The sequence below is a fragment of the Bos javanicus genome, chromosome 11 (assembly GCF_032452875.1).
Source record: "Bos javanicus breed banteng chromosome 11, ARS-OSU_banteng_1.0, whole genome shotgun sequence".
NCBI lineage: Eukaryota > Metazoa > Chordata > Mammalia > Artiodactyla > Bovidae > Bos > Bos javanicus.
In genome coordinates, this window is record NC_083878.1 from 72,269,524 (window position 1) to 72,291,219 (window position 21,696).

General features: G+C 54.0%; 1 protein-coding gene across 3 annotated transcripts; it reads right to left on the minus strand.

Moving 5' to 3' along the window:
- Positions 1-21,648, minus strand: CAD (carbamoyl-phosphate synthetase 2, aspartate transcarbamylase, and dihydroorotase). 3 transcript variants are annotated; one of them, XM_061432968.1, is made up of 45 exons: positions 21,306-21,648; positions 20,948-21,087; positions 19,005-19,134; positions 18,146-18,288; positions 17,842-17,983; positions 17,491-17,662; positions 17,128-17,313; positions 16,843-16,955; positions 16,378-16,523; positions 16,004-16,135; positions 15,645-15,878; positions 15,298-15,519; positions 14,915-15,103; positions 14,588-14,712; positions 14,267-14,397; positions 11,455-11,567; positions 10,971-11,215; positions 10,496-10,742; positions 10,052-10,150; positions 9,638-9,862; positions 9,369-9,551; positions 8,976-9,194; positions 8,545-8,712; positions 7,778-7,960; positions 7,525-7,629; positions 6,838-7,077; positions 6,509-6,590; positions 6,073-6,239; positions 5,749-5,913; positions 5,474-5,605; positions 5,083-5,284; positions 4,547-4,737; positions 4,252-4,392; positions 3,968-4,069; positions 3,510-3,606; positions 3,184-3,234; positions 2,851-2,895; positions 2,569-2,738; positions 2,384-2,458; positions 1,656-1,868; positions 1,346-1,471; positions 975-1,130; positions 772-873; positions 495-589; positions 1-383 (listed from the first exon to the last, which is right to left on the minus strand). In XM_061432968.1, exons 1-45 carry the CDS (start codon positions 21,385-21,387, stop codon positions 281-283), a joined length of 6,729 nt encoding a protein of 2,242 aa, XP_061288952.1. In that variant the 5' UTR covers positions 21,388-21,648; the 3' UTR covers positions 1-280. The 3 variants fall into 3 exon arrangements, with proteins under 3 accessions (XP_061288952.1, XP_061288953.1, XP_061288954.1); XM_061432969.1 differs by lacking the exon at positions 3,184-3,234; XM_061432970.1 differs by lacking the exons at positions 1-383; positions 495-589; positions 772-873; ... (2 more) ...; positions 1,656-1,868; positions 2,384-2,458 and having other exon boundaries at positions 2,645-2,738; positions 3,173-3,234.
- Between the last annotated feature and the right edge of the window lie 48 nt (positions 21,649-21,696).

Below are 21,696 nucleotides of genomic sequence, written 5' to 3' on the forward strand. Positions count from 1 at the left end.
GGCAGCTCAGCTGCTTTATTAAGTCAGTGAAAAAGTAACTATACAGATTTGAGGTGCGAGAAGGGAGATGCGCCGACTGGGCCCCAACCCCTGAGGCCCTACCTCCATGCTAGATGGCTCCAGTCCAGTCCAGGGTCTGAAGCGTGGTCCCCACATGTGTGCATCTGAGCACAAAGCCATCTGGATGCCCCAAAGCAGCTACTCGGGGTGCAGCCACTGTGGAGGGCGAGAGCTCCCATGCCCAGCAGCTGGGCCTGAGCAGAGGCTGAGGGGGTGGGCCCTAGAAGCGGCCCAGCACGGTGGCCAACAGAGCCATGCGGATGTACATGCCGTTCTCTGCCTGGCGGAAGTAGGCTGCTCGGGGGTCTGAGTCCACCTCCACACTGCAAGAGAAGGCAGAGTTACTGCCCGGCCCAAGACAGCCTGAACGGGACTGAGTGTAGGGCCCCGCCCCCGTGCCCCCAAGCACAGCCCCAATCTTGATGCCACGTCACCTGATCTCATTGACACGGGGCATTGGGTGCATCACCACCATCTTCTTCTTGGCCCGGGTCATGATGTGCGGAGTGAGGATGAACTGGCCGAAGCACTGCGGGCAGGGAGGGGCCCCGTAAGCACCTCAGGGCCGCGGTGGCTACGAGCCCATGGAGCCTGGTCCCCCACCACCAGTCCCTGGAGGCAGTTATTACAAACGAGGGGCCCAGCCTTCCTGGCTGCTAGTCTGGAATGCCAGCAGCTACCCCGGGCTGCTCGTCCCCGCTTCGCACTTACTGCTTCATACTCCTGGGTGGAGCCGAAGCGCTCCTTCTGGATGCGTGTCATGTAGAGTACATCGGTGTCAGGCAGCGCCTCCTCGATGCTCTCAAATTCCTCCTAGATGGTGAGGCCCGGCCGGGGTGAGCGCAGTGCCTGCACTGACCGCCCAACACAGGTCCCTCCCCACCCCCCCCATGGGAAGCCTCCCAGGGCCTGACCTGCTTGGTGCCACGGGAGGCCACGAAGGCCCGCACGTCAGGGGGCATGCGCAGGCTTGGGGGCGCCACGTAGCGCAGGCTGACACGGTACTGGGTGAGCAGGCAGGCCAGCGAATGCACCGTGCGGCCATGCTTCAGGTCGCCCACCATCGTGATCTGGGCGGGGAGTTGGTGGGGGTGGGTGGCAGCCCGTCACCAGGAGGGCCCCCAGACTGAGCACACTCCTCACCCCCATTTTGAAGCTTTCAGCCTCAGGACCAGAATGGAAGCCTCCTTGATGCAACAGGCTCTGAAATGCAGAAACTGCTTCCCACCTGCCTCCCTCTCCAGACTGTCCAGGGCAGGCCTCCGAGCCCCCCCTGCACTCTTACCGTCATGCCATTGACCGTCCCAAGCTCCTCCCGGATGGTGAAGATGTCCAGCAAGGCCTGGGTAGGGTGCTCTCCAACCCCGTCCCCTGCGTTGATCACTGGCCTCCGGCAGTGCTTGGCTGCCAGCTGTGACACGGGGACAAGGAAGGAGAATCCTTTCTTCTGAATCTCAGGGACCCCCACTCCCCACCACAGTCCCACTTCTCCTGGGTCCCCTCACCCATCTGGCCCTACCTGAGACCTGCAGTTACAGGCAGTGTCTGCAGGTCCCGCCCAATCGATCCTGCCCTGGCGCAGAGGCTGGCCTCACCTCCACTGCCCCGGGCTGGGGGTGCCGCAGCACAACGACATCAGCGTAGCAACTCATGGTCTGCACCGAGTCAGCCAGGGACTCGCCCTTCTGGACGGAGGACGTGGCTTCGGAGAAGCTGAGCACAGCGCCCCCGAGCCGGGCCATGGCTGCTGCAAAGGAGCTGCTGGTCCGTGTGCTCACCTCGTAGAACATGGAGGCCATCACCTTCCCCTGGGAGGCAAGATGCGTGTGCGTGTGTAGCTGTGTCCATCCCGGGGAGCATGTGGGGCTGCTGCCTGCTTCCTCAATTGTGCTAGAGGGGTGCCGAGAAAACCCTTCCCCCAAACCTCCCTGTGTCCCGTTGGGGCCCTGGCATCTCCAACAGTGTGTTCCTGTGAGCTAAAGGTCTGCCTCCAAAAAGCTACTGTTAAGCATCTGAATCAGACGTTTGTTCTCTGGGAGAGGAAATACCCAGTTCTCTCCCACGAAGACATCAGTATCAACCAAGGGACTGGGTTACTGGGCCCGTGTGCTGGTACTCAGGGCTCGCAGGGCAGCTGCATACGGATCAGAGAAGGGCCACCGCAGAGGCGGCCTACAGAAGCAGGACCATCAGAGCAGGGCTTACCTATGGAGGGTGCGGACTCCCATGGGGGAACCCAAGGTGGGGGAGGGAGACCCCTCTGACTACTTTTGGAACCCTGCCCACTGGGGCTGCATCCTTAGCCCACAGCCCTGACCCTGACCTTGAGGATGTCGAGGCTCCGCTCCTTCTGTACCATCATGCGCAGCGTGTGTGCCACGTTGAACAGGTGAGACATCTGAGAAAGATCCCGAGTCAGCTGGAAAGGGTGTGGCCTCCAGGGCTCCTGGCCCCAGCTCTCCAGATCCTCACAGCTCTGGGTGGCCCCCTCCTCCCTCCCCCAGGCACCTGATCCTTGGTGAACTGCTGGACGGACAGGATATGTTGGCCCACTAGTGAGTGCAGCAGGGGTGAGGTCTGGGGGTGCAGCAGGCCAGGGGTCCCCAGGTTCTGGGGTGACGCCTGTCTAGGTACTGGTGGTGGAGGGTAGCAGATGCCATCAAGGGTTCCCATCAGCTCTGCAGAGTGAGGGGCGTGGCAGAAGAGGCTGGTCAGAGGGTTCCTCCTACCCAGGCCAGATCAGAGAGGTCCCCAAAGGTGAGCGAGTGTGTGCTCAGGGCAGTGTCTCACCTGGCTCAGCTGCCTTGCGGGAGGTCTTCTCCTTTGGCTCCTCAGCTACAAACAGGGCGACAGGACAGATGTAAACCTGCAGCTGGGGTGTGTGAAGAGCCCCAGCTTCCTGGGACTTTGGATCACAGTGTCTGTGTTAAACCAACTCACACCACGGCAGCGGCAGTAGGTTAGCTGAGGGCAGGGGTGGCAGCTCTGGGCATGGACCCATGATTTCCCACAGAGGCTGTTGGGTGTGATCAGCAGTGCCCTCCCAGGACCCTCCCAGCTGGCAAAGGGATCCTAGGCAAGGGGGGCAGCCAGGCCCACAGCAACCGACAACCTGGATTTTACCCCACGCTCTGCTGCCCCATGGGGTCCCAGCTCCTGGGCGGAGGAACACAGCTGCCCACAACAAAAAAGGGCCTGTGAGAAGAGGCTGGGGGATGCCTACCTCACGCTGGGTGGGCTGATTTAGGCACAGGGGGGCACAGGGGGTCAGATGAGGATTGGGGTGGTAGGAAGGACAAGGGAAGTGGATGGAGGGACTGGAATAGCTCTGAGGCCACAGAGCCCCCAAACTCGGGCCACCTGGGACACTGCGGGGGAGAGGAGCCCGTCCCTACTCGTGTCTAGGTCCAGGCGGCCCCACCCTCTGAGTCACAGGATCTTTCTCTTACCTGGCAAACCTGGGTCAGAGGCTCGGTGGATCCGGGGAGGCAGGTGGAAGCGGCCATCAGGGAGTGCTGGGCCGCTCCGGCGGGGCCTCTCCGGGGTCTGGAGAGACAACACTGGGTAGTGACGTAATCCTCCTCAAGTTCAGTCCCTCAAGAAAAGCCAAACTGCCTCCTGTCCACGCCATCACGCCCCTCAACCTGATCTCCCACTGGGCTGCCCCCAGCAGGGGTGGCCCTCTGGGCTCTTCGAGATTTCTCTCTGGTTAGGTTAATGGATTAGTGTTTCCCACAGGAAACCTCCTAAATTGAGTTAATTTGCAGTAGACAGGGTAGGTGGTGAGGATTTTAACTGTTAAGTGACGAACCTTCCATTGCCCCTGAACCACCAATTAAAATGTTTGTGCTGTTTATACCTTCTCCTGACTATACCCCCAGGCCCGCCACCCAGCCCTGAAAATTACCGTGGTTAGCTCACTGGCAGCCGGGGCCGAGGGCGTGAGCTGTGGAACAGCACCCTGGGGCCACTTGCGGACGTCCTGTCCATAGCCGGGTGGCACCAGCACCTGCGGACAGAAGGCAGGGAGGGCAAGTGAGCCACGCAGTCAAGAGGTGGAAGCTGGCAAGCAGAAAAGATGCCCCGGGGACCTGTGCCTGGAAGGGTAGTGGGACCATGCAGACCTGCTGGGGTGGGAAGAGAGCGGCACCCAGCAGGTCACAACTGCCCAGGCCTGGGCCACACACATACCTGCCCGTCAATATAGGCCACCTCCCCACGCAGGACCACACGGCGGATGGTGCCCTTCACCTTCTGCCCTTCAAAGGGTGTCCAGTGGGCCTTGGAGAAGGGCATGTGGCTGGGGACTGTCCATTCGTGCTCCAGATCCACCTGCCAGAGTCATGGGTCATGATGGGCACGGGTGCCACATGAACCCTCTCCCAGGACTGGAGAGGCCCACCAGCCCCTGGCTCCACCCCTCCACATAGATGTCCTCCTGAGGGGGCTCAGGAAGAGCCCGCCTGCCCCTGGCCCCACCCCACACCTCCACATAGGTGTCCTCCTGAGGGGGCAGGTGGAAGATGCGCCGAGGGTTGTGGTGCAGTCGCTGCAGCACGTCGTCCAGGCTGAGCCGGCCCTCGCTCACTGCCGTCAGCAGCAGGGGCAGCATGGTCTCCAGCCCTGGGAAGCCGGGGGGAGGCCGGGGCCCACACTTCTCCTCCACGGTGTGGGGGGCTGGGGGAGAGAGCACCACCCTCAGGACAGTGGCCTCCACGCCTAGGGAGTCACACATGCCACCAGGAAAGGCCTCGCTACCAACCCCGACTCTAGCTTTTCCTGGGAATCCTAAGACAGGGAAGCTGGGACTGCTGCCATCTTCAGGGCCCACACCTTCCACCCAGATTCTCTCATTTACTATTTCTCATTTGCTCATTCATTCTCTCAGTAAATACCTATCAAGTGCCTATGACAGACCAGGAACTTGGTTGGAGTCCCACCCAGACCAAGCCCAGGCCTCATGGAGCCCAAGGTCCTGGCCCAGATCCCCTGGGCCAGGGGTTACGTCCTGGGCCCTCTCACCGTGGTCGGAGGCAAAGCAGTCGATGATGGCCATGTTCTCCCATAGGGCTTCCACGTCCTCCCGGGAGCCAAGCTTGGGCCGAACCTCCCCCTTCCCGGGCCCCAGACGCTCCAGGTCATCATGGCTCAGGAACAGATGGTGGGGTGCCACCTCACAGGTCACCGGCAGCCCCCGCGCCTTAGCCGCTTTAATCAGCAGGATCTGGGGGAGAGCGGGGAGACCTCGAGGTGGGGGGAGTCCCTCGAAGCCCTGACCTGCACAGTCCCCGCATCCAACCTCCCCTCCTGGAAAGTCACGGGGCAGGCGTGCTGAGCCGCCCCTGCCCCCAAGGACCATCCTGATCACCTGGAGTCACTGGGAAAGCCACAGGGGCGCCCCTGGGGCTCTCACCTCCTCCTTCCGTGCCACATGACAGATGTGCACCGAGCGCTGGGCCAGCTGGGCCACCATGAGGACGGCTGCGACACTCTGCCGCTCGGCGTGGGCCACGATGGGGAGGTGGGATGGCCATGTCTCGAAGTGCTGGGGACAGGAGGAAGGTTCCGGGACCCTGCAGCGCCCGAGCCCTCGCGGGGCTCCCGACTCACACCGCCGCCAGCCTGCCGTGAGGAGGCCCTCAAACCAGGGGCACTGGCTGGCTGGCCCCGCCCCCATTCACCCCCTACCTCCATCCACTGGGCCACACTGTCCAGCCGCAGTTTAGAGAAGGTCTCGTTGAGGTAGAGCTTCAGCCCCGCAGCAGACCCAGCCACAGTGCCCAGGGTCCCTGCATTTTCCGACGAGGCTCCGAGGAATAAGGCATAGTCACAGCGGGCGCCGGCCTCTGCCAGCTGGAAGGGATACATTTGAGATAGGGCCCATCGGCACCTGTGCCAGCCTGGCTCACGTGGCCTGGCCCCTGGGGAGGGGTAGAGGGAGCAGGGTAGAGGGAGGTGGAGGAGGCAGGTGGGGGATGTGGGTCACCAGGAAGCAGGAGAACCAGGGCTCACCTTCTGCGCCAGGGCCAGGGCAGGGGCATCAGTGATGGGGGGCCGGGTATTGGGCATAGCGCACACCATGGTGACGCCCCCGGCCAGGGCAGCAGCTGTGCCCGAGGCAAAGTCCTCCTTGTGTGTCCCCCCTGGTTCCCGCAGGTGCACATGGACGTCGATCAATCCTGGGAGAACACACAGGCAGCAGGTTGGAGGGAGAGTCAGAGACTCAACGGGCATCAAGGTAGGAAAATAAGCAGCGACTGACACCAGTGAGAGGTGGTGAAACTCTCAGTCAGGGGCATCGCGGATGGAGAATAAAGAGCTCAGAGTGAGGAAGCTTCTGGGCTGTTCCCACTCTGAACAGTCCAGGGCGGAGTGGGCCCCACGGCCATCCTTCACCGTAGCCCCTACTGATGTCCAGGAGCCAGGTTCTCTCCCGAGATGTGCTTACCAGGCAGCCGCACGAGCTTCTGGGAGGTCATGCAGTCAACATGCGCCTTCAGAGGAGGGGCTGGCCCAATCTGTCCCAGCGCCTGCAGGGGGAAAATCAGGGTCAGCAAAGATCGAAGGGCAGCCTGGGAGCTGCAGATGGGGCTTGGGTTTTCCCATAAACCAGGCTTCTGCCTCTCTACATCCACACTCTCTCTTTGCAGCCACAAAGCTTGATGACTAGCGAGGCCGCTCCATACCGAGATTCCCCAGCCCCAGAGCATGCTCACTTCTGCCTCCTCCCTTGCTGACACTGGCTGCCCCAGTCCCAGCGCCGGGGGTCTCAGTTACCTCCACAAACAGTTTGGTGCACTTGATGTCAATGATGAGGGGTACGGAGAAGTCAGCGGCCAGGCGCCGTGTCCGGTAGCCCTTGGTGACGAAGGAAGAAAGACGCCGGCCCCCGGCCCCACGCATGGACAGGTTAATTACGAGTTCAAAGTTTTTCTCAGCAAGCTGCTCCAAAATGCTTCGCTGTGGTGGGGACTCTCCATCCACTGCCTCTTCAAAATGCCAGTCCACAGCCGTCACCTGTGGCCCAGAGACAAGACTGGAGCAACCTGAGCCTGGCAGGGGGCCAGGAGGCCAGCCTGAAGGGAGTGGGGAGGTGGCCCAGGAGCCCACGAGGAAGAAACAGAGGACCCACAGCAGGGGGACCAGGCCACTTCACTCTATTGCAGGCAAAGCATTTTTCTTGACCAGAAAATCTTTACACTGTGGTTACCAAGGATTCTGCAATATGGAGCTCACACAATACACAGAGGAAAGTATGGAAGGAAATATGCCAGAATGTTAACAGTGGTGGAAAGATCACGACGGATTTTTTTCTCTCGTTTTCTGTATACTCTACTGTTCTACGTGGAACAGATGATTCATACAATGACATGGATAGCAGGGAAACAGGGAGAGAATCCTGGGTGCTCTCACATCTCAGAGGGTGGGCAGTGGGTGGGTTGGGTGTGGGGGGTCACCCCATACCTTGACACCATGCTCTGTGTAGAAGTCAGCGGTGCCCAGACTGGCGTAGAGGCTGTAGCCCAGGCTCTCCAGCAGCCTCACAGTTGGGAGCAACTCACTTTTGTTCTGAAGAAAGGAGGATGAGGGTGTGTTTCTCCTGTCCTCCACTTCAAGTTAGCCCTGGCCCAGGGAGCCATGGCCATCTGTACCCCGCCCCCACCTCTTCAAGGCCCACCCTACCCTCCACCCCACCACTCCCCACATGGGTTCTTACCTTATAGCTGCCAATGGTCAGCAAGATGTTCTTCTTGGGGATCTTAAAACCAGTACTGAGCATGGCCTTGAGGTAGGCTTCGCAGCGGCTCTCCCCAAAGCCAGCTACTTCCCCAGTACTGGTCATCTCCACACCCAGCACCACGTCAGCCCCCGCCAGGCGGGAGAACGAGAACTGGGGCACCTGAGGGAGCAGGAGGTGAGAGTGGCCCACATCCCTACAGCAGGAGGGGTGGCAATGATCCCCTCTCTCGGCCTTCTCCACACGGGGTGAGCCTTCCCTGTACTGCCCTACATGAACCCGCCAATCGTTGGCTACTTCCCAAACGTGCTTGCACTTCCCTCGGCCTCCATGAGGCTACTCCCTGGCCTTGGAACACTTCCTCAACAAGCTCAGCAAATCTCAAATCTTGACTGTACTCCAAGGCTCAGTCCAAATACCACCTCTTTTCTTCAACCTTCCCGGGTCACCCTCTGTGGAAGTGGCACCTCCTTGAGCATTTCGTTTCGGTCTCTACTCTGCAGGTTTATCACACGCTATTCTAGAAACAAGCTGTTTGGGAGCTGACTTCTCTTGCCTCCCATCACTAGAGTGGACACTCCTCAGGGAGGAGGGCCATCTCATTGCCCTGACCACCTAGCAAGGCCTTGCCCACAGGAGGTACTCGCTTTATATGTCAATGGGCACATGGCTTGGGCAGCAGGTGCACTCCCTCCTGCTATCTGCCTCCCTGCTAACCACTAACCTGGGGCTTCGGTCTTCCTTACCTTCACCCCCACAACTCCAGAGCCAGTCATGAGTCCCACAGGCTCCACTTCTTCCCTCATGATGACCCGTGTCGCCAAGGCTACTAGGTCCACACCTAGTGTCTTGGAGACGAAGGGGAAGGAGCGAGACACACGCACGTTGCATTCAATGACTTTCAGCTGGTCGTCCTGGACAGACAGAGATTGGTCAGGCCTTCTGCAAGCGGGCTTGCAGAAGACCCAGTGAATCGGGTCTTCCCCTCACTCATTGTTCTGTGGGTCATTAACCCAGGACAGGGGGCAGGTTGACTGTCACAAACACTGAGGGCCTTAGATGTGACCCTGCCCCTCCAGGTCTCCTCCCGCAGTGAGGGTTCCCCAGCACAGTGGCCAGCAGAGAACAAAGAGGTGCCACAGCCCTCGGGTCCCTTTCTTTAGCCCCCTCTTACTACCTTGGCAATGAGCTGCAGATTGAAGGGTCCTGTGACCTGCAGCTCCTGGCCCACGGCATGCACAATGGCTTTGATCCGCTCCAGGGTTTTGGCAGTGATGTCCTGCGGTGGGGTCACCAGTGTGGCATCACCTGAATGCACACCTGCATTCTCCACGTGTTCGGAGATGGCGATAGCTGCCACCACACCATCACAAGCCACAGCATCCACGTCAATCTCCTAGGGGGGCAAGGTGGTGATCAGCAAGGGCCATTTCCTTCTCTCACTTGCCCCTGCAGGAAGCTTCTCTGCCTTTAAGAGCCCTGGTACAACCCGTCCTTCCCAGATCAGAGACAGGGGAGTCGCCTCCGTGGCTGAAAGACTGCCTTCAGAGACTCATCTGCAGCGTCCCACCTTGGCCTCCTGGATGAACTTGGAGATGACCACGGGGTGCTCCTTGGAGACAGCTGCTGCACTGCTCAAGAAGCGCTCCAAGTCCCCATCGGTGTAGGCCACGTTCATAGCAGCACCACTCAGCACATAGGAGGGGCGCACGACACAGGGGTACCCCACGGTCTGGCAGAACTGGCGAGCAGACTAAGGGCACAGGGAGCTTAGCTGTGTTGCACACACTCACCCATGATGCCATCTGGCCTCCAGCCCCTGACCAGGACACAGCCCACCTCTAGGTCACTGAGCTCCCTCCACTGAGGCTGGCTGATACCAATGGTGTCCAGGAGCCGGGAGAACTTAAAACGGTTCTCAGCTGAGTCAATGGCTTCTGGGGAGGTGCCCAGAACCCGACACTGTTGCCGATGCAAAGCCATGGCCATGTTGTTGGGCAGCTGTCCGCCCATGGACAAGATCACACCTTCAGGGTTTTCCAGCTCATAGATGTCCATCACCACCTGCAGTAAAGGAGGAGAAACAGGTGGTGGTTAACAGATAGGGTCAGGGGCCTGAGCCTTCTTGCTCACCGCCCTTTATCCTTCACCCAAACCCCCTCAAACCTCACAAGTTCCAAAGAGTCTGAGGTTTGCCAGCTGCTCCTACTTGACAGGCCACCTAGGCTCACAGGCAGCCTGCACCCGTCTCACCTCAAAAGAGATTTCATCGAAGTAGAGTCGGTCACACATGTCGTAGTCGGTGCTGACTGTCTCTGGGTTGTAGTTCACCATGATGGTCTTATACCCCATCTGCAATAGGAGGGGAAGGATATTCAGCAATCAGGTGGGTGGATAGCATGAGGAAAGGAAGCCCAAGTCCCTACTTCAGAGAGTACTGCCTTGGCTGTCTGAAATTGCTATACAGGACGCCTGCCTTGGGAGGGAAGGTACTGGAAAAGTAGACATGGAGTTCTGGAGAGGAACCACGTGTAGGGCACAGGACGGCCTAAGGGACCCCCAACCCCATTAAAGCCCTATGACAGATGTGAGGCACAGTAATGAATAGAAAGTGCCAGGATCAAGTATGGGGGGAAGGCGGCTGCGGAAGCTGATCAGTACAGCAGAGAGACCCATATGAAAGACGAGCTTGGAGACCTTTCGCAGCTGCTGGATACAGCCCACGGCACACCAGTCAAACTCGACGCTGGAGCCGATACGGTAGACGCCAGAGCCAAGGACTAGGACATGGGGTGTTCGAAAGGTGAGGTCATGGGTGGTGCCCCAGTATGTCAGGTACAAGTAATTTGTCTGGGCCGGCCACTCAGCTGCAACCGTGTCAATCTGCTTCACTGCTGGGCAGATCCCTAGTTCCTGACGCAGCTTGCGAACAGCCAGCTCTGTGCTAAAGAAGGGTCAGAAATATAGACCATGGGAGTGGGGAATGGCCCCAGCAGAGGGCAGAGATCCAAGGGAGGAATCAGAGAGGAAAATCCCAGGGATGAAGGGCAGTGGCCTCCAACACCCCCCCCCAACACACACACACACACACTTTTCCTCCTGAGGGCCCTTTCGGAGTACAAAGGTTCTCTGCCCCAGGTTCTCAGCCTGAGATCCTCCCACCATCCCTGACCTGAGGACCGCGAGGGCAATCTGCTTGTCTGAGAAGCCAAGGCGCTTGGCCTGATGCAGCAGGTCTGGGGGCAAAGGTTGTCCACGGTGTTGCTCTAGCAGCTGGGTGTGTGCTATGATCCGCTTCATCCGGTGCAGGAACCAGCGGTCGATGCGAGTGAGTTCATACAGGCGATCCACTGAGTAGCCAGCCCATAGGGCTGCTGCCACCACGAAGATGCGCTTGTCTGTTGGAGTCTCTAACTCCTAATGGGGAGAGGGCAGACAAGCTAAGCTTCAGTTTCCTCACCTATAGAAACAAGTCTAATGATACATCCCCATAATAAAGAAAAATGAAACCACAGAATTCTCAGCAAAGTGAAAACACAGCGAAGTCCACTAGTGACTGGTACTAGTATTACCGGTAACAAGCTTGGGGGCTGGGGACACAGAGAAGAAGCAGGGTACATTTTGAGAGTGCTGTCACAGGTAGGGGAGCCACTTACCATATCACTGACGGGCTTGACCGTGTGATCAAAGCCCACGCAGTTCTCATCCACCATGCGCAGAGCCTTCTGGAAGGCCTCCTCAAAAGAACGCCCAATGCCCATGACTTCACCTGGAGGAATATGATGTGAGGATTGAGGGCCAGGGGGCACTGGTGTTGCCCAGAATGTCGGTAGTTTACCGTCAAATCTCTCTGGGACGTTCTCAAGCCCACAATGGTGGATTTATGTTGTTTCATTGAGAATCTTACACTTGCAGCTTTTTCTCCCTACCATTTTCATGTGGATATTGGAACAATCACAGAGGCCCAATCACTGATGGTTATCCATTTATTTGGTTTCCTTTATTCACATTGTGATGATGTAATCTGGGATCTGGCTCATCCTTTAAAACTTTTTAAAAGTCTGGGTAGTAAGATGATCCCATTATTCTTTGAATTCACTCAGGGTTAATCATATTTCCAACAATCACTCTAGAGTACTTCTTCCAAATGTTTTATACAAGATTATAGTTTACGTAAACATTTATCCTGCTTTTCCCCTCATTGTAAGCTTTTCTCACATTAGTGTGTGACTTTGTTACCAGCAGTTTAACTCTTGTGTGATTTCCGTAAAGTGACTGCTCACTCACTGAAGGACACTTAGCTTTGAAGTGTTCATCACTGTAAATAAGGCGGTAATGCTATCTGGGATTTAGTTTATCTCCTGAGGATATATTTTCAGAAGTGCATAGGCAATAGGCAAGGTATGTTTTCTGGCCCTTGATAAGTATTAATTGCTTTGTAGAAGTCTGTGCTTTATAATACAAAGTATTGGGTTGGCCAAAATGTTTGTTTAGCTTTTTCCATAAGCTATTATGAAAAACCTGAACGAAGCTTTTGGCCAACCCAATATAAATTTAACCAATCTTTTAAGAAGTGGGTATAGTCATTTAAAACAACTTTTGCCAACAAGTAAAAATAATTCTCTCATTTTAACTAGATTTCTTCTAACTACTACTAAGAGGAAACTTCCCTCCTATACCCAGGCCTGCTTATTGATTTCCTCATCAATGAAGTTTGTTCATGTCCTCTGACAATCTACCCTAGAGTCTTCAAATATCCCTTACCAAATGTATTTTTCTATTTACAATTCTAGTATTTGTTTCTTTACAAAAATTTTCAAAAACATCAAGATGGTACTGGTAGTGTTAAGGAAGAAGATGAGCGATTTTGTTCAATTTCTTTGTAATGTGGTTATATGATAAAAGTTTTTATCCTGGGGAAAAGAGAAACCCAATGCACTCACATGCAAGCCTAGAAAAAATCCTAGAATCATATAAATCCCCAAATTAATGTCTGTGTGATAAGATTATAGGTGATTACTCTTCTTTGGTAAAACTACCTTTTCTAATTTCTCAATGATTCATGCATCTTACTTGTATAATAAAAGTTACAAAGAGTTACCAAAGAAGATCAAATTCCAAGAATACTCAGATATAAAATACTTAAATCTCTCATTTAGGAATCAATCTTTGATTGTCCTATTTTCAATCCACTTCTCTTCGCTACAATTTATGGCTTCATTCCCATGTTTATTATAATTTTCACATAACAGAAATTCATCTCCAGAAGGAACAACTTGGCAGTCTTGTAAGATTTCTAAAAATCAACTAATATCTGAGCTTAGACTTACAAGTTTAAAGGCTACTACTGCTGTTAATGGAAATTTGGAGCACAGTAAAAAGCTGTTATCCTTAGCTGGTGGCAGCTTGGTACATGCACATGCTTGTTTTAGTAGAAATGTTGTGGACGACAAACTAAGGGAACTTAAAGAAAGGGTCACTGTAAGGCAGCATACTATCTCAATTACAGCATTTTTAACATTGCCTAGAAGCTGACCATCAAATCCATTCATTACTAATTGTCTCTGTTTCTGTGAAATTTCTCTTACATCCTGCTCTGATCTTAAACATTGTATTGAAAAACATGTGAGGGACTTCCCCAGTGGTCCAGTAGTTAAGACTCCATGCTCCCAATGCTGGGGGCCTTGGTTTGATCCCTGGTCAGGGAACGAGAGATCCCACGTGATACAACAAAGAGTTTGCATGCTACAACTAAAGAAAGACCCTGCATGCTGCAACCAAGACCCAGTGCCACCAGATCAATTAATTATTATTATTATTTTTAATTTAATTTAGCGACCATGGCAGGAAGTGCCCAGAGGTGATACATTTGGCATGGCTGCCACTGTGCTGACTTGGCCTTAGAAGAGTTCACAGTAAACAGCAGTCATTTCCTTGAAATACTGGTATTTAAACAAGCATGGAGAACAAATTGTCACTGGGATTAACATCCTGGGGATGAGGCCAAAGGCAAAATGCTATGAAACACTGTGGGTGGAGTTTCATGGAACTGGTCTCACCCATGACAGGTAACACAGTGTAACAGAGGAACATGCAACTAGCAACAGATCCAGTTTTCAGCTCTTGGCTCTGCCCTCTACTCAGCCACACACTGTGGATACCTGCTTACTCATCTGTAACACTAGAGATGAGAATCTGATGGCTATCACCCCATTCCAAGATTTCTGACATGCCATCTGGGAAGTGGAGGCAGTGTGGATATGGATTTCCAGATGCCTTGGATCCTCGCCCCTGGGGAGAACCACTATCTTAGTTGGAAATGTCCCTATTAGTTCTGAGAAACCGCTCACAACAAGCTGCTCATACAAGAGCTGCCAGGGAGCTGACTCTATGACATTCTAGGTTCTTGGGATGTGCAGGACCCCGTGAGGTGAACTGAGGAGGGGTCTCTGGGGATATGTCTCTCACCCACGCTCTTCATGCAGCTCCCAATCTTTGTGCTGACGCGGAGGAACTTGCTGAGGTCCCAGCGAGGAATCTTCACCACACAGTAATCCAGACTGGGTTCAAAGGCTGCCGTTCCCCCTGTCACAGAGTTCCTGCGGGCCATCAGGTGGGGTTGCCAGGAGGACAGAGCAGGAGATAAATGGTGAGCTTGCAGATAGTGCTCTCCCACTCACACCCAGGCCAGTGTCTTTTTCCTATTCCTTGTCCCATAAATGCTTTTCTTCCCCCAACTCCCACGATCTCACCCCCACCCCCAACTCCATCTCTTCCCAATCCTTGTACCTGAGTTCAGGCAGAGGGATGCCCAAAGCCAGCTTGGCTGCCACATAGGCCAGTGGGTAGCCTGTGGCCTTACTGGCTAGGGCAGAGCTGCGAGAGAGCCTGGCATTCACTTCAATGATGTAGTACTGCAAAGAGAAAGGACAGAGACTAGATAACTGGCCTAGAAGGCCTCAGAAAGGCAGGACGATAAAGCCCCAATCCTATCAAAAATATTCCTAGTTTCTGCTCCAGGGTCTGGAGGGTTAAAAGGCTTCTTGGCCTAGAGGCCCCCAAATTACAGACGGTGCTCCAGCAGTAGAGTATCAGCCCCACGGCCTGGAGTCTCACCTGCTCAGACTCAGGGTTCAGGGCGTACTGCACGTTGCACTCCCCGACGATTCCGAGGTGCTGAGTCACCTTGATGGCCGTCTGCCTCAGCAGCTGGTACTCCCTGTCATTTAGCGTCTGGCTTGGAGCCACCACGATGGACTCCCCGGTGTGGATGCCCAGCGGGTCTAGGTTCTCCATGTTACACACCTGTGAAGGTGACCATGAGGTCACCACCATAGGGAGTGAGGATGGGCAGGAGGCTGCATCCCAGGGTCCTGTTGCCTCTGGAGATGCGCCCATCCTGGGTGTGAGGACACCAAACTCTCAAAGACCTCAGCCCTGCCTGGGCTCTTACAACAGCTCACGCTGCCTTACACGACTGCCCCTCCTCCATCACTCACCGTGACACAGTTGCCATAGGCATCTCTCACCACCTCATACTCAATCTCCTTCCATCCTTTCAGGGACTTATCTACCAGCACTTGGCTGGTATGGGCAAAAGCTGGGGCCACGAGAGCAGACAACTCCTCTTTGTTAGAGGCAAAGCCAGAGCCCAGGCCACCCAAGGCGTAGGCTGCGCGCACCAGCACAGGGTATCCCAGTCTCTCAGCAGCTGCCTGGGCCTGCAATGAGCACAGATGAACAAACAGATTAGGTCTTGACTGCGTGTTGTGCAGAGGGCTCCTGGGCCCAGATAAAATATGCAGTCAAGGAAACGCCACCTGTCTCCTCCCACCAGCCCTTGAACCTGCTCAAGAGAATTCGCTGCCTCGCTGGGGGCCACATGCTCTCCGATCTCTGCCATCCTGGAGGCAAAGGCACGCCGATCTTCAGTCAACTCAATGGTCTCCACGGGTGTGCCCAGGACCCGGACTCCGTACCGAGCAAGCACCCCAGCCTTGGTCAGCTCCACACCACAGTTCAGAGCTGTTTGGCCCCCAAAAGTCAGTAACACACCATCTGGGCGCTCATTACGTATCACCTGGGGGAGGAGGGAGGTGTAACAGGCATTGAGACCCTGGGGTTAAGGAGGGGATCACAGAATTGGCACAGGATCGCCTGGCCCATGTGGGTCCTCTCTGCAGTCCAGCCTCGCCTGAGTCATACCTGGGTTACATAGTGAGGTGTTATGGGGAGGAAATAGACCTTGTCCGCCAGCCCCTGTGAGGTCTGCACGGTAGCGATGTTAGGGTTGATCAGCAATGTCTGAATGTTTTCCTCCTTCAGGGCCTTGATCGCCTAGGGGGATAAGGATGGCATATCAGCCTCGACTACAGAAGCAAGATTTTTGGTCTTAGACCAGCATTTCTCTTCCTCTTCTCCCTTTCCTGGACTCTCAGTCCCTAATAACTGACTTCTCACCTTTCTGTGTATTCCCCAGTTCACTTGGGTCACTTGTTCCCTACAACCAGTGTTCATCCCTAAGCCCTATTCATCCTGAGGGCCATACACCCAGAGGGGAAGCAATGGACGCACTTTACCTGAGAGCCTGAGTAGTCAAACTCGCCGGCCTGGCCGATGGAGAGGCCCCCTGAGCCCAGAATCAGAACCTTTCGTGGTGCTGTAAGCCCAGAGCCTGGGGTGGGAATCCCAAGGAGACAGAGGCGCTCAGCCAGCCGCTCTCGAACTACGGAGGCAAAGAAAGACAGTACATTAGAGTTGAATGAGACCTGAGAGATCATCTAGATTAACCCCTCACTTTACGGAAGAAACCAGAACAAGACATGCCTCTAATGAGTGGCAGAGGTAGGACCATAAACCCGGACTTGTGACTCTGGAGTTCCTTTGAATGGAAGAAGCATGAATGAATCACTTTGGCTTGGTTGCCTTCCCACCCCTCCTGCCTAACCTCCCAAACACCTCTCAGTTTCCCGAGGCACGTTCATCTTATGCCTACCCTGGAGCCTGTTCTTAGATCCCCAACCTAGATCTACTCAAGTGCTTACCTGTCTGGCCCCCAGGGTTTCCAGCTGCAGTTTCTTTCACAGTTTCCAGAAAAATGTCAAAAAGAAGTTCCATATCTGAAGGGCCAGCTTGATGCTCTGGGTGAAACTGGACACTGTTGAAGAGAGGGGATCATGAAAACTGCCATCGTCACTGGTGGTCTCAAAGGCGGGTAGTGGGAAGACTGACGGGGGCCCATTGCTGTGATTTCTTTTTTGATCTTCAAGTCTCAGTGGGCGTCAGAGCTGCAGAGATCCAGGCATTGTGCCAGAACCACGTGGGCTTACCTGAAGAAGGGCAGGCTCTCATGTACGATGCCTTCGTTGGAGTGATCATTGGCATTGGTGAAGAGAGGAAGCCAGCTTGCTGGCAGCGAGTCTGTTTCCACAGCAAATCCATGGTTCTGGGATGTTAGAAAGCAGCGCCCGGAGCCCACCAGCAAGCATGGCTGGTTATGGCCTCGGTTCCCATATCTGGAGGCAGAAACATCCTGAGTCACAGGCCCCTCTCACCCTCCCTTCACTCCTGCACCAAACCCAGCTCTGGCTGATCTCACGATTCTCACCAGCCCCCAGTCTAATTTCAACACTAATAAACACCAACTCTATTCTATTCTCATTCCCAAGACTCCCCACCCCTTGTGCCCCCACCTCATCTTGTAAGTCTTGGCCCCAATGGCTAAGGCCAAAAGCTGGTGTCCCAGACAGATCCCGAAGACAGGTCGGGGGTTTGGTTCAGATAAAACACGGCTCAGTGTGGATACCAAGTTGGGATAGGAGGCAGGGTCACCAGGGCCATTACTCAGGAAGAGACCCTCATACTCTGGAGTGGGCAGAAAAGATGATATCAAAATCTATAATTCAACTAGAGAGACACACCATTAGAGCAAAAGCCCTTTTCTCCCCCTTCTTCTCTGCAACTCACTTCAGCAGCTGGACGGAGGACCAGATCTTCCACACACGCTGCTCGTCTGAGGCCTTGTACAGACCCAAGCTACTCACCTTGACTGTCTAACGCGTGGTCCCAGGGTACCACAGTGACCTCTGCCCCACGCTGGCACAAGCATCGGACCTGATTATACTTGAGGCCACAGTCCAAAGCAAGGATCCGAGGGGTACCCCCTGCGTTGAATACCTGGGGAACCTGAGGAGTAAATGGTTGACAGCTGTGAATAGTAGGTATAATGTGCACACAACCTGTATTCTGGAGGCCTTTTCCAGGTCTCCCTCAAGTGTTCACAACCAGTCTGGACACAGTGTAACTACTGTGCTTAGCATGAAACACTCTCCCACTCTATCTCTGTACCTTAGTGGAGACCTCTGGCACCAGGGGGCGGGCATTGGGGTCCAAGAAGGGCAGGGTTGAAGGTTCTGTCCCATCCTGGACCAACTTGCCCAGCAGAGACCCTTGCTCTCGCAGCTTCTTAGTCAGCTCCCGAGTGTCCACTCCTGTTGAAACAGCAGACTCTGAGAGATCACTCCGCCAGTGCAGTCATGCAGGAAGTTAAGACTTCGATTCTAGAGCCCGAGTCACCCACGGCTGTCCTCTGGGCATCAAAATCCTGGGCTGTCCTTCCAGAACGACCCCACCATAAAGTATTCCTGCCTCCAAGTACCACATTTGAATTGAACCACCGCCCCAGATCTGTTTATAGAAAGTAATACCAAGGGACAAAAGAAGACGCTAAATGACAATACAAGAATATTATCAAACAGGTTTTTTAAAAAAATTAGAAAACTGGAAAAATTTTAAACACTCCCTGGATGTTTGATATTAAGGAATTACTGTTAATTTGTTAACGGTATGGTAGTGTTATTGTCATCATGTTTTTACAAGGGTTCTTTTTCATAGATATTGAACTCTCAGTAGATGAAACAATATTATGTCTGAGATTTGCTCCAAAATAATCTGGAAGTTGTAGTAGTGGTGATGAAATAAGTTTAGCCCTGAGTTGATGAAACTGGTGATTCATTATCCTATTCTTTCCTTTTGCATGCTTGAAATTTCCCATCTGAGTGAGAGCTCAGTCCCTTCCCCTAGTCGAATCAGGTACATTCTATCGCAACCCTGGACTCAAGTCCCAAGGGTCCACAGAGAGCTTCTCTTACTTCTTTCTACCCGGGTACCTATGTTCCATCCAGACACAGCAATGCTTGCGCCATACCTTGCAGGCCTGGTATGCCATGTTGTTGCAGCCACTCGTGCAGAGTGCAGCTGGCACTCCAGTGGCTGGGTGTGGGACAGCACTCTCCCACCACCAGTCCTGCCACGTGGATCCCCGAGGATTCAAACCACTGTCGATAGAAGGAGACGGTGAGGAGCCCAGGGCCACATACCTCCCCGAGCCATCTTTTCCCACTGCAGGGCCATGGACCCTGCACTTCAGCCACAGTGAATGACCTGTCATTCCTTTAACAAGCCAAGCACCTCATGCTTCTGGCTTTTATCAGCAATGCTGCCTCCCACGTGAAACACTGAACACATGGGCCTGGGGTGCCTGATGGCACTGATATGACAGTGATAACTGAGAGGACATTTTCCTTTTCCCTCCCTTTCATCTCCTTTTCCATGAAGTCGCCCCCATTCTCACCAACTGCAGCTGTGCCTCCTTCTTAGAACTCATGTAAGTTCACTTTTACTTTCACTTGTCTCGCTATTTACATTGTATTACAAATGTGTTCATTTGCCTTCATCAGAGAACTCCGAACTCAAGAGCAAGATACCTGACATACGATAATAGTCAATGAAGCTTACAGAGGGCCCACTTCATGCCAGGTATTATAACAGATGCTGGGGGGCAAGCATGAGCACGAATAGACAAGGTCTTGTCTTCAGGATGTTAATTTGCTACTCAGGGAAGCAGAAAATTAAGGTAGTGTAGATAAGATCATATTCTCAGAGTAAAACAATACAGAACAGGCAGGGGCATAGTACCTTACTCAATAAAAATAAAGGCTCAGGGTAGAATACTAGGCATGATTATTACACCCCCTCCATAAGGGATTATCATTTTAAAAAGTAACATATTTGTTACTCAATACATAAGCTTATAATAACTAAGTAGAGAAACAGGCTGTTTATTGGGGAGGAAGTGGCATTATTTAAATTACATCTGCTTAGTGGTAGAAGGTTTAAGAAAGATGAGTGTTGAGACTGTTCTTTAGGGATGCAAAGGCTAGTCTGGCAGAACGCTCCATGGCTAGATGGTCGAATCCTGGACATACATTTTCGGCATATATGCTTCAAAAGCATCAGTGGTGGGCTGGGGGCTCCTGGAGGCTTTACTCATCTTGGTTCTGTCAGGGCCTCAATTTTGCAGGTGTATAAACTCAACTTTGACATTGTATCTAGAGTTGACAAAGCTGAAGACTGACGTAAATTAACCAAGATACTGCATTATAAACTAGAACACAGTGAATTCATAGGTCGTTAGAGGAGTGGTTCTTTCCGGAATAACAGGTGTGTGTTTTACCTAGAGTTTCTTCTCCCAAGTGTCAGGGTGAGTGGTGAAAGCATATGAAGAATTAAAGGCTCAGTAAGCCTAGTATCAGAATAAAATGACTTTTGAGGAATACTGCACTGAGGCTATGGTGACTATGATGCACGTGTTGGTTTGTTTTTTTACTTGAACTCTCAGAGGGCAACTTAGTTTCCAAATTCCAGAGGAGGAATAGGAAAAACTTCACTGAGAAGGAAACTGTTTTCTTATCTACATGTTAAGAACTCTACTGAAAAGTGGTAAAAAAAATGAGGCAAGGTAAGAAAAGCAGGTTTAGATGATTATCAGCTTAATTGATTTGGTAGGAAAACCAGGACTTACTACCATTGAGAAGGGTGTGACCCTGTATTCCAATCTCTTTCCCATTAATCCATACACTCTTAAAGCTTAACTCTGATCACAAAAATCTTCTCCGAGCTCAGATTCTTTGGCTTGATCCAGCACTTTGTGCCTCTCAAGGCACCTAACAAGCCGCGCACAGGGCCTGTCTATCACTTCAGTGTGTATCAGCTTTCTCTAGAATGACTAGCGGAATGGCTGTGTCTTCACTAACAGTTAATAGCTACTGATTCGGAAAGGAATGTATAACAAGCATTGGTGTTGGCTACCTTGCTGAGCCCGAACTCATCCACTTCATCCGGGGGGATTCCGTAGTTACCGATCAGAGGGTATGTCAGCACTAAGATCTGTGCTTTGTAGGAAGGGTCAGTCAGGGCCTCGGGGTAGCCGACCATACCGGTTTGAAACACTGCAAGAAAGAGGCAGAGCTCGGGCTTAGGCAGGGCATCCTTCGGAGCACTGCGAATGCCCCTGGGCCGTAGGGATACGGAGAGGGGGCCGTGCTGGGGAATGGCGGGGGAGGGGGGTGTGCAGGCGGGAAAATGGCGGGGTCTGAGCAGAGCAGGCTGGGCAGAGAGGGGCATCAGAGAGACAGATGAGGTCGGCAGCCAGCCCGGACTTGCTTACCCACTTCCCCGGCAGTCGACACAGCGGCCCCAAAGGGCTGGCCCCGCAGGACCGACCCGTCCTCCAACACCAGGGCGGCCATGGGAACGGAGCTCAGAGGCGGGGGTGATCACAGAGAACAGGGAAAGCGCAGCAAGCCCCGGTCGATGCTAGAACCACCAGATGACTGCGCGCCCGGAGTCGGTCCACGTGGCTCGCCGCGCCGCTGTCTAGAGCCCAGCGCGTTGTAAACCGCGCAGGAGCCCAGGCGCTCTGGGCGGCGGCAGACTGCGGCGGCGCAAGCAGCTGGCGGCGTGAGGGGCGGGGCCGGGAGCGTGAGGGGCGGGGCCAGGGAGGCTAGCGGGTAGGGTCACCTCTTACCAAGCGCGAAGTTAAGGGAAACCTGTGAAAA